Below are 18,656 nucleotides of genomic sequence, written 5' to 3' on the forward strand. Positions count from 1 at the left end.
TGTTAAGAACAACATTTAAATACCTAAAGAAGACGTGATAAAAGTGTCAAATTGCATGATGAAATCTTTAAAGAAGAATAACGTTTATAATATGGTTTATAATTTGGTATTTATTCAGTTTAACTATAATGTTTTATTGTACATGAATGCACCATACACTCTGCTGGCCCTTTAAATATAAAGCTCCTCCTCCTGCGCTGAGCTACGTCATAACAAACAAACATGGCGACCCCCGGCACCTGCACAACTTTTCTCGCTGTGTTTGCGCTCATTTCTGCGCTTTTAATTGGGTTTTATGGCGCCGGTTCGGGTGTAACATGGCCGGTTGTGTTTCTGACGGCTGTTACCGGGCTGGGTTCGCTGTGGCTGCGGCGGAGGGACGGCGGGACTGACCGGCGTGTGTGTGTACTGGTGCTGGGGGATTTGGGTCGCAGCCCCCGGATGCAGTATCACGCTCTGTCCCTCAGCAAACACGGGTATAATGTTACTTTTGTCGGGTTTTTAGGTAAGTTACAAACACGGATATAATATGACTTTTGTAGGGTTTATTAGATGAAAATAAAGTTTCATGTGGTCATTCATAAATTCCTCTGTTTCCCAAAACGTCCCCTGATGCTGTCAACAACTGTGGAGTGTAACTAAGGGACCTTAACCTACATTTAAGTAACTGTTAGCCTACACCATTGTATGTAATATAGTAAACGCGTATGCTATGCATAACTGTTTCGAACCCAATCCCATAATTTAACTTCTTACAATAGTGTAGTACAGCATTATACTGTATTTCAAATGTTTTAATGCAAGCCTTTAAGTTTCAAATAAATGTTCAGTATATTACAATATGTTTTCTCTGTGATGTAGTGTAATGCTACTTTATACTTGTGTAAATACCCCAAAAGGTAAATGCTCAACTACTAAAAAAAAAGTGTCAAAATTACAATTCTTCACAAGTTGAGTAGTGCAACAAAAGTTATTTAATGCAGAAGACCACAAAAAACTAAGTGTTTTATTTTCAGATCTTTCCATTTATTTTAAATTTTAGATACCAAACCTCATCAAGAAGTGTTGAGAGAGGAAAAGATAAAGCTGGTGCCAATAGCAGAGGTTAAAGGAGTACGCGGTAAACATCTTATTTCACATTTTATGTTTTTCAGAAGTAATGAAAAATTCCCAGAAATGTTATAGTGTTTTTTACACAAGTGCTTTGTTGCTTTTTTTCTAGTGGGACCAAAAATCCTGACGTATGTGACGAAGGTGATCCTCCAGTGTCTGCAGCTACTTTACGTGCTGCTGAGGATGGAAACACAGTCTCATATATTAATGCAGGTACGAGAACATTTTTGGTATAAATTCTGTATCTATTGATGGATATACTGCATTTAAAAGATAACCAGCTGTCACACTTACAGGTACGCTTTAAAGGAATGTTGGCCTATGCTAATGACTGTGATTGTTTCCCAGAATCCCCCGGGGCTGCCTGGCATCGCGGTGGCGTGGCTCGTGTGCGTCCTGCGTGGCAGCAGGTTCGTCATCGACTGGCACAACTACGGCTACACCATCATGGCTCTGAGCCACGGGGACACACATCCTGTGGTGAGGCTCGCAAAGTGGTGAGTGTGTGAGCCCGGGGGTTGTTTTACTTTATGATATGCAAAATAATAGCTCACATCTTAGAAGCTGATATAAGAAAATGCTGCAGATCCATTTCTTAGTTATGCCTGTTTATAATGACATCCCTGACATCCTGGTGTGCATATATTCTAAAAATGTTTGTTTTTATTCTTCCAGGTACGAGCACTTTTTCGGCCCGCTGGCCTCTCGTAACCTGTGTGTCACCAATGCAATGAAGGATGACCTGCAGAAAAACTGGGGCATCAAGTATGTCATTTTTACACACACACTCACACACTTTTCACCTGCTTCCGGTTTAGCCTTGCTTCTGCCACAGATATGCCATCTGGGAGGTTATTGTTAGTTTCCAGCTTCTCGATATCATTGACTATGGCAATCAGGAAATTGCGACTTAAAGCTGTGGTACTGTATACATGACTTGGCACAATTAAAACAGTTCCGGTAAAAGGAAACAAATATGGACAATAAAGTCAGCCAAAGCCTGCCATCAAAGTTATTAATTGCAAACTAAGTGATGTAATAATAAAACATTTGGACTGTTTGCAGGGCGACCACTCTGTACGACTGTCCGCCCTCCATCTTCAGAGAGACTCCTCTGAAGCTGCAGCACGGGCTCTTCATGAGACTCGCCAACGCGTATCCTCAGTTCCAGAGCAGAGGGTGAGGAACTCTACTGCAGCTTTTCATATCTGTTAAAGCTCCTCTCCAACTTGACAAAGAAACACTAACATCTGGTTTTGATCTTCAGTGTCAATGGGTACATTCAGCATTCATTCCCAAGAAAAAGATTTGCAGTTGTCACAATATTGATTGCTGATCTTTTCCAAGGCATTTGAATTGGCGAAGTGAATATATAATAAATATAATCAACAAGGATTTGTTCAACTGTTATAATGTAATAACATATAAAACTAGTGATGTTACGTACTGCGCCGAGGCTTCGGAGCGTGTGTCGTGTAATCCCCGAAGCTTTTTGTGAAGCTTGTATCGAGGCTTGTATCGTTTTGGGCCAGTGACGTCACCGATGACAAATGAAGCCTCGCTGCCTGTCGATACCACGTGACTGCTTCAGGAAGAGCTTTAGATCGGTTGAACCACAACGCTCATAATACCCATGGATGTATAATAAGAACGATATTACCCCTCCTGTACCCGGGCCCGGTGACACGATGGAGTTTAGAGAGCTCAGACCCTCACTTATATAGAGGTCGGAACATGTCATAAGTATAAATAAATAAATAAATAAAAGCATAAATAAAAGTAGGAATAAAAACATGAATAAATACAGGAATAAAAAGTAATCCGTGTTTTCAGATAGATTCAGTGTGTGAAAGCTACAGCTAAATGAGATAATGTAGTTAATAAATGTATTCTTTGATATGGTTTAGCCTTTCTCAGGCTACAACATGGTTAAGTTTACGAATATTATTAAGGAATACAAATCCCTCTTTGCAATGTTTACCAGCCTCCTTAGGCTTTTCAATCACAATCATTAAACTGGAATAAATACAATATTGTTAACATGAAAATGTGATTTTATGTTCGTTGTTTTGAGTTATTCTAAGGCTTTACTCATTGGGAACTCGGTATGAGATAGAGCACACTGTTGAGATGTCAAATCTGCCTGTTTTACACACTTTGACCAACAGGGGGGTTTGTGTTCAGATGAAGCCCATGATGAAGCCTCATGAGATGAACCCTTTTGCGAACCAATTGGCTGGAAAGCTTCAAAGCTTCATAAGGCTTCATCTCGCCATCACTATATAAAACATACTATTACAATTATTTCTTCAAAGCCACCAGACTCCATTGACATTAACCTCAGCTATCAAATTATGACATACTCACACCATTTTATGTAGCAAATTGAAATACTCAAATACAAGTATGTCGAAATAATACTTTACTTGTCACATTCCTCCTCTGTGTTTCTCCAGGTGTGAGGAGGATAAGCAGGTGGAGCGGTCGGTGTTCTCAGAGTGTGATCTCTGTGAGGAGGCGGTGACGCTGAGGGCGGAGCGGCCGGCGCTGCTGCTGAGCAGCACCAGCTGGACCGGTGAGAGGAGGAGACACAGGGAGCATTTACTGACTACACATATTAAATATGCTTGTTTTGTATTATTAAGATGTGCTACAAGTAGATAATAATACATTTGATTTATATAGCGCTTTTCCTGGTGCTCAAAGCGCAACCTGTTAAGCCCCAAAGACCCCGTCGGCGGGTCTTTTTTTTTCACAAATTAAATTAGATTTCTTTTTCCTTATATGATATAAGATGTAGATTTAGATTACATTATGTTAGCAGATTACATTATGTTAGCAGATACATTATGTTAGCAGATTACATTATGTTAGCAGATTACATTATGTTAGCAGATACATTATGTTAGCAGATATTAGCAAAATGTTATTTTTTACACTCAAAGCTCCCTTTGAGTTAGAATGAAGCAAATATATGTTGTCATATTTCACTGCGATTATATTTTAGTTTGTCAAATAATTATCATAAATTATTAGGCAAATGTAACAAGCTTTTAAGTGGGTTACTTTTGGCTTTGGAGATTTTTTATTTCACAATTTGTTGATATCTTTTTAATTTACTGCTGTGAATACATTTGTTTTAACTTTGTTTTAGTTTCTCTTTGAACTCAGAAGATTAAATCAGATTTGACTGCTTCTATCTTTAAATGGCTCTTCTCTCCACAGAGGACGAAGACTTCTCTGTCCTACTGAAGGCTCTTGAAGGTGCGAAAGCTTTAAACAAATCTTTAAACAGCATATTTCTACAGTGTGTAGTTATTACTTCTACATAAGTAAAGGATTTTAATTCTTCCACGCTTGCAGTCAATTGAATTAATATCAGTTGTCCAAATATGTTTTATACATTTCTAACATTCTTAAAACTTGACTCTGTGCTTGAAATAGAATTATTTGAGTTTCACAGTCCCTCACCGCTGTTTTTTCCCCCCACAGATTATGACGGTTTTATAAAAGCAGGAGCTTCGTTGCCATCTTTAGTCTGTGTGATCACAGGTAACTCTTTGCACTGCACGGTTACACCAAAGCTCTGATTTCAAAAGGTTTTATTAGAGTGTGTGTGTGTGTGTGTTTCTGTGCAGGTAAAGGTCCTCAGAAGGAGTACTACAGGAAGCTGATTGACTCTCTGCAGTTGGAGCATGTGCAGATCTGCACGCCGTGGCTGGAGGCCGAAGACTATCCTGTGTTACTGGGTGAGACATACACATTAGGTTACGATTCTTTTAAGACAATTCAACACATTGAGCTCATGTTGGAAGAATGGGCTCACACTAATCTGAGGTTTCTGTAAAACTTTTTCTTTTAAAGTCTGAGCAATTAATAATAATCAAAACATACAGTCAAAGGCAATATAAGCAGGTGGGAAAATAAAGGGACATGGATTACTGTGTCATAAAATAACTCTTACCATAAATGTTAAACATGTGTTTAAAGCCTGTCAGAAGACTGAACGATTTGTGTCAAAGAATAATTACAATAACAAAAACACTGAAATGATTTTGTTTTTAGTGATGTCATCTGTAAAACTGAAATGTGTGTTAGTATCAAAGCTAACGAAGCAAATCTGTCAAAAATCGGATAACTGAAACATACTGAATTGTGCAAAATATCTCAAGTAATTCGAATGAAAACGTGTTACAAACTTAAAGCATGTGGGGAAATGTCTGCAAGTTGCTCACATGGCTGCCTCAAAATGGTAAGAGAACAGAGGGAATTATAATTCTGTGTGTGTGTCTCTCCTATCAGGCTCAGCAGATCTGGGTGTGTGTCTCCACAAGTCCTCCAGCGGTCTGGACCTCCCGATGAAGGTGGTGGACATGTTCGGCTGCTGCCTGCCCGTCTGCGCCATCCACTTCCACTGGTGAGTCTGCTTTCACTTTAAACCCTGATAAAATAACAATAACAAAGGTACTAGGTATCAGCAAGAACTATGGAGCCGGGAGAGATGGGTCACACTCTGAGAGCTGACATGACACCTCTCTTCCCTCAGTTTACACGAGCTGGTGAAGCACGAGGAGAACGGGCTGATCTTCAGAGACGCTCAGGAGCTCGCTGAGCAGCTCAAGGTGAGACTAATGCATGTTTCCAGAATACAGACAAAAATCAGATAAAGAACGTTCAGAATATTTGAATTCATGGTTTCGTTTCTGTCCACGATTTTAATTTGTATCAACAAGTTCTCAACACTACTGAGTTACTAAATCAAGGCTAAAATAAGGTTTCACTTCAGTATACAAGTTTGACACATGTTCAGGGTGGTTAAATATTAACACCTTTAGCAAAGATTACAGCTTATCACAATTACTTTGTACAATTACTACAGTTTAAATGTATGTTCACCTTTTTAGAGAAACTCCCCCTAAAACTATTCATTCATATATATTTATATTATTTCTCCACTGTAACTGAGGCGAATCAGAACTATACCAGTCCTGATCAAAACTACAGCATATAATACATTTTCAGATTGTTTTGATGAAAAGAACACTTAAAGCTAAGGGATATTTGTAATTCGTTCAGTCTGATATGATCAAGAACATTGCATTGGATCCATTTTGATTTTTTTGTGCAGGAAACCAGGAAAATAGCATGTTTGTCTTATAGCATATAACATGAGAAATTATCTTAATATGTTGGAAAAAAGTAAAAGGTTGGAAGCCAAGTCTCTATATGTTAATTTAAAGATATAATATGATGCATGATTTGACACTGTGATGTAATCTGTACAATGTCCATGGAATACAAAATGGTGGTTTGAATTCAGGGGTAATTTCTTTTCTTTTAAGACTCTATGATTGTCTGGATTTTGGACACACATGTTATCATACACTTATTAGAGAAGCTGAGGTTACACTTTCAATATGTTAATATGTAGGTTAAGGATGTAAGCCAAATGCATTAAATCACCTAAAATGATATTAAAAACGTTTGAAAAAGCCATAAATGTTCTTCGTGAAGAACATGGCTTTTGAAATAAATCTGATTGTGTCTGTTTCAGTCTCTGCTCTCAGAGTTCCCCGGGTCAGGGGGCCAGCTGGGGGCCTTCAGGAGGACCCTGCGGCGCAGCAGGGGGCCAGGCTGGGACGAGAACTGGGACCAGAATGTCCTACCTCTCCTCTCCGCTCCCTGAGGGACACCAGGAGGGACTTTTAATGGACAATACAATTTTTTCAGACCAAAACGCATCTAAATCTCACCTTTTGAATTCTGCCTTGTTACATTAAAGAGGAGGGAATGAGTCTGATTCACTTAAAAAAATGAGATGCAGCAGCAACACAGGTGAGATAAAGTACAAACGTTTGATTCCAGCGATTTTGTAGTACTTCAGAGCACTTGAATGTATAAAAAGGACACTTTGATACGATGTAAATTTGTAAATAAAATCTTTATTGTGCTACAGTCATCTGTACAGTTGGATCATTTCTATAGCAGAGCCTCTGCTGTAAGGGAACACGTGGCTGACGGCTCCTGTCATCACCCGATGGCTGATTCCTGCTTTTTCTGTCAAAAACACATTCTGTCAGAAAACCTCATTATATTAAGGACACGGCAATTAAAGCCCTCATAAAATAAAAATCATTCGGATTTACCCACAAGAGATCTCAGTATATCTAATAATTAACAAATCAAATACCGTTCATAAGTCATGTAAATTAAATATAATTAAAGTCGTAAGCTGCCTGTGTTGCGCCTAGAAAGCGGTAGATATCAATAATCATCTTTCGTACACAATACCATTTTTCCAAAGTATTTACATTTGCACAAAATACCTTTTTAATAAGTACAAATGTCATTTTTAAATCTGCATTTGCAAAAGTTATTACAACAGCGTTTGAACAAACGGGTTTTTTAATCGTTTAAAATGTTAAACCTTTTTTACAAGACCTTGCATTTATAGTAAATTTGACAATTATAGTTATGATCATTTGTAAATTCTCTTTTGAAATGCAGGACTGTTATTGCCTATTGAATTTCCCTCGCGTGCAGGTGCAGAATGTATATGCCTGTAGTCTTTGTGGTGTGTGTTTAAGCACTTAACCATTACACATTCTATTGATGTGTGTATGAATGTTGTATTACAAAGAAGTAGAAAAAACGATCTATAAAACCAGAAATATGCTGCTTCACATTAGACTGGAAAGAATATCATCAGTAAAATAAAAAGAACAGGTTCTCACCGAGCTGCGTCTTAAACCCGCTGTAGGTCTCAGGGTTTCTCACGGTGGAGCAGATGTAGATGTCAGGATTGGAGCAGCTCAGGATGGTGTTAAGCAGCTTCACCAGACTCTCTGCAACCTCCGGGTCGTACACCACATCTGCAAGGGGGGGATAATCAAGTCTATTGCCAGGTACGTTTACACATACAAGGAATTTGCTTTGGTATCTGGCCGTGCGAACATAAACAATCGAAAAAAATAAGTTGCAAAGTAAATATATAAGGATAATAAAAAATAAGTATTTTTAAAAAACTATTTAGCATTAAAAAAGGATGCTAAAGACAAGTATTTACACCAAATTTTCATTTAACTATACAAATAACCTTAAAAGCTAAAATACAAAAAACACTTAGGACAATGAGTAAATGGCAAACTACAGTGTATTATATTTTAAAGTGGAGGGCTGTGCAGACGTGTGCCAAAAGCAGTCAGAGAGTTGAGCATGAACATGGCTCACAGTATTACAAAAGAACAAGATGTTGTTCACATGATGAGAACATCTGCATGTAGGTTTCCTCTTTTTTAACTATTAACATTCCACCTCTGGACCATGATCTCTGACCTGCAGCGATGACGGTGTCGGCTTCGATCAGAGCGACCTGCTCCTCCGTCGCCGTGCTCCAGTCCAGCTCCTGCACGGTGACGGGGAGGGGCTCCCTCTGCGTCACAGCATTGAGCCGCACGTTGTCTTCGAGCGTCTGCAGCACCCGGGGGTGACAGTCGCTGAACACGAACCTCTTCGGGCTGCAGGAGCGACAGATGGTGATGCCGGTCAGCCCCACCCCGCTGCCCAGCTCCAGCACCGTCCTGCAGAGAGAGGGGGGGGGGGGATTCAACTGTGCGAGTATGCAGAGGGGGAAGAAGTACTCGCGTATTAAAGTAATACTAAAATGTAAAAATACTAATTTAAAAGTCCTACATTCAAAATCTAAGTATAAAGGTATTGGCATCTAAATGTAGTTTAATACTAAGGGTAAAAGTACTCATTATGTGTAATAGCCTATTTCAGAATCAAATATTAAGGTACTGGATTATGGTTATTGATTCATTAAAGGTAGGGTAGGTAATTTTGGAGAAACCAGCTCGAGTGCGCTATAATTTGAAAATACACAACCGGAAAAAATCTGCCACTTCCTTACAGAGCCCCTCCTCCAACACACACGAACGCGCACATGACCAATGAGGGCATGAGATAAGTTTGTGCCCCGATGGAAGGCTGACAGGCAGGTAGGCCATCCAGTTATTTTAGCCGGGCCGGCTAAAATGATTGGTCGTACTTTTTACAGTACTACGGCTTCCACAGATGACATTTTTTTATGGATTTTTTGTCAAAGCACTTAAGATATTCATTGCTATCGGGATGTTAAGAGCATTCCATGGAATATAACAAAAAGTGTATCTCGAGCCGGTTTCTCAAACTTACCTACCCCACCTTTAATGTCTCTATAAAAGCTGTAAAGTTGGAGCTCATTTTAATTACTCTATATACTGCTGCTGAATATATTAACCTTTAATTAAATGTCAATGTTTATTTATTAGTTCATTTATATTTTGTTTAAGCTAATACTTTGTATCTATAAAGTAACTAAAGCTGTCAAAGGAATGTAGTGGAGTAAAAAATGTACAATATTGACTTCAGAAATGTAGTGGAAGAGAGGTATAAAGTAGTATCAAGTCAAACTGCTCAGGTAATGTAGTACAAGTAACTCCAATTTGTGAAATCAACTGCACACCTTTCAAACGTTGATTTAGAATTAAAATGTCAACGTTATGAAAAGAGGATCAATCAGAGTCAAATAAATCGAATTCTGAATCTTGCAGGATGCAGATCTTCAATGATTTCTCTGTATATCTGAAGGTCTCCTGGTGCTGGTTACCTGCCACTGAAGGCCTGCCGGTGCTCCAGAGCCCACTCAGTGAGGAAGAGAGCGGCCTCCCACGTCACCAGGCCCGTGGTCCCGTCTGAGATCAGAGCCACGCTCTCCCTCAGGCTGACCGAGTCCCCGCCGGGCTGCGGAGAGGACAACAACACTGGAATATCTGTCTGCAACTCAACTGTTGAATATTCTTTTTTTATTCCTTATTTAAAGATTGTATAATACAATTCAACAGATTTATCCCTGAAATTAGTATTTAAAAGATTAAATATTTTCTTTAAACCCACATAAATATCTTTGAACTTGAGGTCTTAGAACGTTAAAAAGCCAAAGCAAGCTCTTAAAGTACCAGTAGGTAGCTCTTGTAGCACTCGCTGGTGTCTTCAGCTCCCACCACTTCAGCCAGAGCGTCGTACAGCTCGTCCAGAGGATCGCAGCCCGCCGCCTCCTGCTGCACAGACACACAATATAGTATAACACTGAATTACACTGCTTTTACATTAAAAATAGGTGTTTCTCCCATGCTTTTTGATGGGTTATCTACCAAGATGTATGTTGTATGGTAAGAATGTGGCTTGAAACTGGATCAAAAGTGTATTTTGACAGATTCTGGCAGAGAATCTGAATCAGGTTTATTACCACGTAGGATGACACGCGAGGAATTCGACTTGGTGTTGTGGCGCATACATAAAAGTAAAACAAAAATGTAAAAGACAGATACAAAACTGTTTTAAGAAAACTATAATAACATTGAAAAATATAGAAAATAGTCAAATATAGCAGTATTTACATTGAAATAGAATTGGAATAATGCTAATGCATGCTCAAAGTGGATAGGACGCCACACAGGAGACTAGATGAAACTCACTGTTACACGGATAACAATTACACATTTCTCTAAAAAACATTAGGATACTGTAAATAAACAACTGTACAAGATATAAATAACATAAGTATAGTTATTTTTCACATTATAATGCTAAAATGTTACATAGTTCACCTCTTAAACAAACTAATCAATAATAATAGTCTCACAGGGAATTTTTCTATAATAAGTCCCAAATATCATTATTATTTCCTGGAGAGTTAGAAGACATTATAAGTAACTACAATAGCATTATCAACAGATGTATATAAATATATTTTCTATGAGGGACAGACGGATGGAAACCAACCTGTTTGATGAGCTGAGAGAGAAACAGCTTCCTGTATTTGGCTGACGGAGGAAACTTCCGGCACAAAGAGTGAAGGCATGTCTGCGGGAAACACAAAGGACACATATTAGTTTATTAAATTGATAACTGTTTTATGTTTAGAAGACTTTGGCAGGATTGAGTGCAGCCGCACTTACCTGTTTCAGGATGTCTGAAATCAGCTCTGACGATTTGTTGCTTTCCAGATCTTTTTCTACAAACTGGAAAGTAGATATTATTAGTTGGAAATAATAAAATGGTTTGAAGCCTTTAATGAGCTCACATGTTTGTATTAGTACAGTCTCGCAGGTTACCACCTTTTTGATTTTTACACTTTAATGCATTTTTGGAAAATGAATTGATTGCTATTTTCTACATTACACCGGTATTGCACTGTTATCAGACCCATTTAAATCCATGTAACACCAATACTACATTGTTATTACACTGTTCCCCTATTATACTGTTTTACATCAATATATTATAGGTCTCAGATATATACAAAACATGTCTCTGAAGTGTTTGGCTCCAAATACCAAACAGATCATGCATTGTAGCATCCCATAAACCCCTCTGTTTCAGCCCTGTTTCAAAAGTGCTGATTCTGTCTTTTACTTTAGATGAAAATAAGGAGCCACTCCCCACACCGATATTTGGTAAAACAAAACCACAATGGTGCTCTGGGAGGAGATTCAGGTGATACGGTGGGCGGGGGTTACCTTGGTTGGTGATTGGCTAATGGTTACACAAGCCAAAAAAATCGTTATGACATCATAAAGTGGCCAAAATCTGATCAGCTCATTTTCAGACAGGTTTTTATATAAATGGATCAGGACAAAGAGAGAGAGAATCTTTTTTCCTGAAACTTTCAGAATGTCTTTACACAGAGGGGACACATGTTTATGTATAAAGTGGATTTTGCATAATAGGTGACCTTTAAACACATTTTACACATGGATACATCCTGTCAAATGACTGTAACCCCCTAGATACAGAAATCAACATTAAAATAATAGGAAGCGATTGAGACTTTAAATATATGTATGCTTTATTTTACAGAATCATTTGTATTTTTAATATGTTTTTCATTCTAATTTGGATATAACTTATTCTAATTTATATTAATAATTTTTCATTATTTTCAAGTACAGTCTTATACCAACCAGCATTTTACTGAAGATATGCATGTGAGGAAACCTTATGGATTTAATTGAAACACTTAATTCAACCTTTATTAAACCACTCTTATTTTTAAAGGTCAACATTGGGTCTGCTGTTATTTCAGTATATTAGCAAACTGAACTGCAGTCTGAATTGAAGAAGGTTCAGATTAATTGACACATTTCGTCCTGCTGGTGGATCATATGTGTGCCGAATTATGCAATAATATTTCTTATAATATCAGTCTTTTTTAGGCACTGAATATATTTTCTGCTGAGCATTATATCACGAATATATAAATATTTGAGTGGACTTTGGCTGAGCGCTCACTCTGCATGATGAATGGAGACGGGATAATAGCAATGCTAGCACGAAGCCATACTCACAGTCCAGGGAAATGAAAGTAGACGACTCATGGCGAAAAAAGGAGCCTGAAATTCCTGCGAAATGTCCATCTTAATGACTGTTTTCCTGGGGTTTGTACTACTTAGACCGGACAGTTCCTCATACCCTGGACATGTGTTGGTCCTGGTCACAACGTCAGGTCCTAGGTCTTGTTCCTAACCGGTTTTCCATCACCTCCGTGAAAAACGTTATAGCCTTGAGGAAAGATATGAGAGTTAATTCATCAGGACTATATAAAAGAGAACCGCTATGCTAAGAGAATCCGACTGAACTTTGTTATTAATCAATGGGCAACGTCATTAAGATGCGACAGCGGCTTTAGTGCATGTGCGTCTTCCGTGGGGAAACTACAATTTACCGTAAAGCGGACTACTATAAACGCATCCACATACTTTAAGCCGTGTCCAATTATCGTGTTGTTTTATGCGGGCTTTATCAACGTGAACAGTACAAAAACAATTTACGTAAGAGAATTAGAGCCACATGAGACCTTTTTTTTTATGTGACCAAAAGTTAAAAAAAATAAACTAGTTCTGACTTTAATCTCAGAATTCTGAAAAAAAGGCAGAATTCCCCAAAAACATTTTTCATGTGGCCTTAAACTTTTTCCGTAGGAATTGGTATAAACAAATGATCACCCTCCCCGCTGTCCACACGTATTCATCCATTAGATCCAAATTAGTATGCCTATGATTGTAAGAAAATATTATAACATATTTGATGCAATATATGCTACCCACCCCCCAGCACATGACCGACTTTCAATTTTGAAATATGGTTGAGATTATGATTGATTATGATATGAGTATGCCAATGAGTGTGGCTTGCAGACAGAGAGTAATTTGTTTTAATGTTAATTTCTTTAAACGCTCAAAGACAATGATTATATTTACTTTTAATTATCTTCAATTGTGTCTCGAAATGATAGCCTTAATATAGCCATGATCTGCCTGGAATATGTGTGTTAATTATAGTCTGTTGGACACTTCATTTGCGCTCTTTTGTTGTTGTTGCTGAGTCATTCCAGTGGAGATAAAGCTCTTTACAGTTGGGCCAACTCCTCATTCACTAACAGCAGCACCCAAACTTTTACTGGTGAGTAGAGAGTTTGACAATAAAGTACTATTTTATAGTTAGGTTGTATTTTATATTGTTTCCTTAGAAAGAAAGAACATAACAAAGTTTACATTCTTCGATTTTCTTTGAGTTCTGTTACCTTGTTAGGTTTTTTTTTATTATATTAATTTATTATTCTTTAATTGAAAATGTTGACCAAACACTTCATCGTCTTTTATAAATTTAGTAAAGTCATTATAATCTATATCAATTCTACCTCTGTTGTAATATATACTTAAACAGGTTCTCAGTCAGGCGTATTTTAAAATGTTGTTTCCACTCTTTGGGGGGATATTTTTTTATCTACTTTGACCGAATTTGACAGTTTTGGTCGTTTTATTATCTCCGGTAAACATTTACATATGAAAGGGACCAAACTGTAGTAACGTCAACAAAAACGTGTTTTTTTGTTGTTGGTTGTTGTCATTGTCCGGTCAATTTATTTGCTTAAATCGTGAAAATGTAAAAACAACTCGACGGGAGGGAAAACGGAACCAAACATTAGAGTTGTGCTTCTCATCGGACAGTTTTATGCAACGGACTATCAACAAAAAATATGGCGTCTTCACTAAACCCATGATCATAACTCCACTCGACGTTATAAATGGGAGGTGAAATATTTGGTCGTTGTTAAAGAAGGTAAATATTGTATTTTTTACACACAAATAACTGGTCTCCATACTGCAGTTCTGTCGTTTACCTCTCATGTGTGTTGTGTTATCAATCGTCGTTAACTTACTAATCTTTCCTATAAACGTTTAGTAAATTCATGTTATTTTAACGGTAATTTGCCACATTTATGTTTCGCTGGCTAACACTCAAGCTAACCTACTTTCCTGTGCTAACCCTTTAATTGACATAACTGTCACTGACATCAATAATAATCCAGCCCCGGGGTTTATGTTGCCACAACAACGCGCTACAAACTCAATATTTGAAGGGCATAAAAGGAGGCCAACCGTCCAGTTCCGTTCAAACCAAACTCCATTCAAAATCAGGACACTTTATCAGTTGCCATCCGTCGTGCATTCATGTAGAGCAGTTTTAAGAACAGAAATATCTCTCATGAATATCAAAGATCCACTTTTCGATTCGGCAGACATCAGGTATTTTATATATACATTAGAAATATTTGTGTATGTACTTGAAATGTTGTGATTTATGATAAATGTGACCAGTGGTGCAAGATGGTTTTTATATGAAGTAAAAGCAAGTAGCAATACGAAAGTGTAGGACATTCTGGTTTCCAATTCAACGTAATGCATTCGAAATTCCCATAAACTAGCATCGAAATATTCCCGAAGTAAAATATCAAGCTATTGCTCTTTTAACGGGGTCAGCTTCACACCAGGTTTTTATTCTAGCTTTCCATTCAACCTTTTCTCAGTGTAGCCCTTGAAAAAAAAAAAGTTTTTATAAGCTGTTTTTAAAAGGTTGAAGTCTTTAGGAACTAATGTACTGAGAGCCACACGAAAGAGATACCAATAATAAATGAAAGATAGACTAATGTTGCATTCATGGATTTTGTTTAAAAATATATATAAAAAATATTCACTCGTATCTTTAATCTTATTTTTTACTGTAGCTTACATTCATATTCTTATTTGTATTCTTAGTATCCTTTTGTGAACTCTTTCCAGGCATATCCTGTCCTTCAGTCTTATTGGTTTTGTTGCTCTCACACCTGAATAGTCATTCAGGGATTAATTAAGATGTATCCTTTGTTGACAGGAAGCTACATCTAGAATGCAACCAGCTGGCCTCTTTCTGTGCTGCAGAGCTCATCTGGTTGTTGTTTCCTCTCTTTCTCAGATCATCAGAGCTGCAGTGAAGTCATGGTGCTGAAGATCTTCTTCCCTCAGTGCTGTAACCGGGCCGACAGCGGCCTGCTGGTCGGTCGCTGGCTCTCCGGCCATGACTCTGCCGTGGTGCTGGCGGTCATCCACTACCCATTCATCCCGGGACAGGTCAAACAGTACATCCAGCAGGTACGTGCAGCAGCACTGAAGACACCCCTGTGTCCTCCCAGATAGAAAAACTGTGACTTTGTAAAACCTAGAAAGTCTTGTAACAACGCTGAGTGTTTTGAAGGCTTCATGTTTTGACTCCTCAAGGACTAATTTAACCTTATGCATTTAAAAATAATAATAATCTGCGGCACAATAAAACCAGTTTTTAACCCGGTACTAACATTTCTACTCTTTTTATCTGACTCATACAAAGAGGACACCTTAGTAGACCTTTCATTATATTTGTTTGAGTATCAAAGTTTTATTCATAACATGACATTTACATTTTAAAGGTGGGGTAGGTAAGTTTGAGAAACCGGCTCGAGATACACTTTTTGTTATATTCCATGGAATGCTCTTAACATCCCGATAGCAATGAATATCTTAAGTGCTTTGACAAAAAATCCATAAAAAATGTCATCTGTGGAAGCCGTAATACTGTAAAAAGCGCGACCAATCATTTTAGCCGACCCGGCTAAAATAACTGGATGGCCTACCTGCCTGTCAGCCTTCCATCTGTGCACAAACTTATCTCGTGCCCTCATTGGTCATGTGCGCGTTCGTGTGTGTTGGAGGAGGGGCTCTGTAAGGAAGTGGCAGATTTTTTCCGGCTGTGTATTTTCAAATTCTAGCGCACTCGAGCTGGTTTCTCCAAAATTACCTACCCAACCTTTCATTTCAACATTTGAATGTTGCGCATAATTTCTTTCATTCTGTTTAAAGCCGGTATTTGTGCACAGTTGCAGATACAAATCATTCGACACTAATATTATTAGTATTATGTTATCTGTAGAATAAGTTTCCAGTGTTTGCTGCATAGGATTTTTTTCATACTCATTTGATCCAAACATGTACCATAATTTGGAGCGTTATACAGGCCGAAAGTCAACATGTATTGAAAAAAACCAATCCAAATGTACCAAATGTTTTCAACTGACCGAATATTCAGTTCAACCCCAATTTTGTGGCGTTTAGCCAAAATAAAAACAAAATTCTAATTATAGTTATACATTTGTATAACTATGACTTTTTTGTAAATTGACCTTCATTCAAAAACCTGTGGATGTGGATACAAACATTATAATAATGGTACAACCCTAGACATTTTAGTCACAAAGAAAAGCATCATTTTCTTCGAAAGATAAATACCTGGATATTTCCATACTCTCTCTGCTGCTCTTTAAAACCTAATTTTCAACCCGTTTCCCAAGTTGCTCATCATTTCCCAGGGCTTGACATTATAAATGGCCCGCTGGCCCGGAAGCACTATTTAGACACCCCGGGCCAGCATAACGTACTTTCCACTTGCTCGCTCGGGCCACTAAAAATATTGCTTTAAAAAAAACAATGGTCCTGTGGTATAGGTATTTTGACAAGCATTTTGTTAAATTGTTTTGTTTATTAACGCTACAACATAGCGTTTCGTGAGGAGGTTGTCGTTGTTTGGTGAAAAGCAAACAGCTGTTTTTGGTGCGGAGCGCAGCACGAGCAGGCTCCCGTGAGCAGGAGCGCAGCACGAGCAGGCTCCCGTGAGCGGGAGCGCAGCACGAGCAGGCTCCCGTGAGCGGGAGCGCGCTCGTTAACTACAGACTTTCTCGCCACCTAACCATTCGCCAAAATGTTTTTAATACCAGCGGTAACCGGCCAAGCGCCGGGCAAAAAACAATCTTCAAATAAAAGAATGTCACCGGAGGAGTTAAAGGAGAGTGACAGGGAGTATGAGAAGAAAGGGGAGAGAAAGTTTCAGCCACACTGGCTTGATCGATGGAGTTGGCTTCAATATGATGCCAATATAAACAAGGTCTTTTGTCGGCTCTGTACATCAATGCCGACCTATGCTGACAAGTCAGTGAAGGGTAGAACATATAAAGGTATATTGGCTATGGGAAATGTCCCAGCAGTTTAGGATAATGAAGGTTCTAATCTATTACATAGCCATTACATGTCTAACTCCTAATGACAGGAACGCAGAAAGCGCATTATACAAATAATAATACTCATAATGATAATAGCAGACATTTTTTAACAATGACCACAATATAATTATTTTAATAAACCAAATATGAGCAATTGATGAAAATGAGGAAGGACTGATGATTCAAATGTTGTAGCACAAGTAGTAATGTAGTTTGTGCATAAATTACTATTGCAACAAATGTGTTCATTTTCTTCATTATTAGTCGATGTTTTGGATGAATGCTCTTGGGCCAGTGGAATTTTACCCTTAATGTCTACCCCTGCATTTCCTAATAACAACAAAGATGATAGCTGGAAATATCATCTTGCTCAGTTTGTCAATGAACTGAAAATAAAATGTCCCAGAAAAAAGAGTCTTAGAACACTGCTTCTTAAAGGTCCAAAACCCCACTCCTTCCTCTTCTCCCCAGATCCAGGCCCGCAGTGGGGTGGAGCTGTCGGTGCTGGGCTCATGGAGTCTCCCCAAAGAGGGGCAGGAGGGCATGGAGAGCTTCCTCAGAGACCTCAGCACCATCTTCCCCCAGAAGCGCTGGCTCCAGATCAACCGTGAGCTGGGGAAGACCGGCTTCAACTGCCAGGTCCTCAGCCGGGATCAGAGTAAGACTCGCACACTGAGACTCTCATGTATTATTTCAAAGTAAATAAAGACAGCACCAGAGGCCTGTACTACGAAGCTGGATTTTTGCTTAGCCGGCTAACTTCAGGGAAATCTCGGGCTTTCCGGTCCTACGACGCTGGTTCTCTTTTTAGCAGGCTAGATTTCCATGGTAACTTATGCTGAGCGGCAAACCTGCTCCGGAGCAGGTTAGGTGGCAGGCTAAGAGATCAACTCAGTGAAAGCACTGCCTGCTGACCAATCAGAGCTCCGTGTGCGGAGTTTAAAGCTATCAAGTCATATTACAGGATAGAGGAAATACAGAAAAACTGCCGTTGCAGGAAAGACGGCCGGCCAAAATCAACTGACTGTGTGAACGTGAAAATTAATAGAATATCCCCTCCCATCTTCAGAGCAATCTGACTATTATAACATTA

The 18,656-nt window shown here is 38.6% G+C and overlaps 3 protein-coding genes across 4 annotated transcripts in view; 2 read left to right on the plus strand and 1 right to left on the minus strand.

Annotated features, from left to right (window-relative positions):
* Positions 1-222: 222 nt before the first annotated feature.
* alg1 (ALG1 chitobiosyldiphosphodolichol beta-mannosyltransferase) lies at positions 223-6,914 on the plus strand. Its single transcript, XM_034144255.1, has 13 exons — positions 223-505; positions 1,043-1,120; positions 1,223-1,326; positions 1,462-1,610; positions 1,789-1,878; positions 2,179-2,292; positions 3,570-3,688; positions 4,339-4,377; positions 4,606-4,665; positions 4,752-4,862; positions 5,416-5,530; positions 5,660-5,735; positions 6,668-6,914. The coding sequence occupies exons 1-13, from the start codon at positions 223-225 to the stop codon at positions 6,797-6,799; spliced, it is 1,470 nt and encodes a 489-aa protein (XP_034000146.1). The 3' UTR covers positions 6,800-6,914.
* A 121-nt stretch (positions 6,915-7,035) lies between these two features.
* Positions 7,036-12,860, minus strand: eef2kmt (eukaryotic elongation factor 2 lysine methyltransferase). The gene is made up of 8 exons (XM_034144262.1): positions 12,504-12,860; positions 11,115-11,177; positions 10,939-11,019; positions 10,113-10,214; positions 9,764-9,897; positions 8,449-8,693; positions 7,848-7,985; positions 7,036-7,170 (listed from the first exon to the last, which is right to left on the minus strand). The coding sequence occupies exons 1-8, from the start codon at positions 12,570-12,572 to the stop codon at positions 7,070-7,072; spliced, it is 933 nt and encodes a 310-aa protein (XP_034000153.1). The 5' UTR covers positions 12,573-12,860; the 3' UTR covers positions 7,036-7,069.
* A 663-nt stretch (positions 12,861-13,523) lies between these two features.
* The window catches only part of pigq (phosphatidylinositol glycan anchor biosynthesis, class Q), a 31,483-nt gene continuing 26,350 nt past the window's right edge, over positions 13,524-18,656 (plus strand). Inside the window, exons 1-3 of one of the 2 annotated variants that reach the window (XM_034144253.1) lie at positions 13,524-13,617; positions 15,451-15,626; positions 18,035-18,221. In XM_034144253.1, the coding sequence (XP_034000144.1) occupies positions 15,474-15,626; positions 18,035-18,221 (340 nt within the window). In that variant the 5' untranslated portion in view covers positions 13,524-13,617; positions 15,451-15,473. Of the gene's footprint in view, positions 13,618-14,155; positions 14,278-15,450; positions 15,627-18,034; positions 18,222-18,656 lie in introns of those variants that run through there. The other variant, XM_034144252.1, reaches the window with a different exon arrangement.

The sequence above is a fragment of the Trematomus bernacchii genome, unplaced genomic scaffold, assembly GCF_902827165.1.
Source record: "Trematomus bernacchii unplaced genomic scaffold, fTreBer1.1, whole genome shotgun sequence".
NCBI classification, from domain to species: domain Eukaryota; kingdom Metazoa; phylum Chordata; class Actinopteri; order Perciformes; family Nototheniidae; genus Trematomus; species Trematomus bernacchii.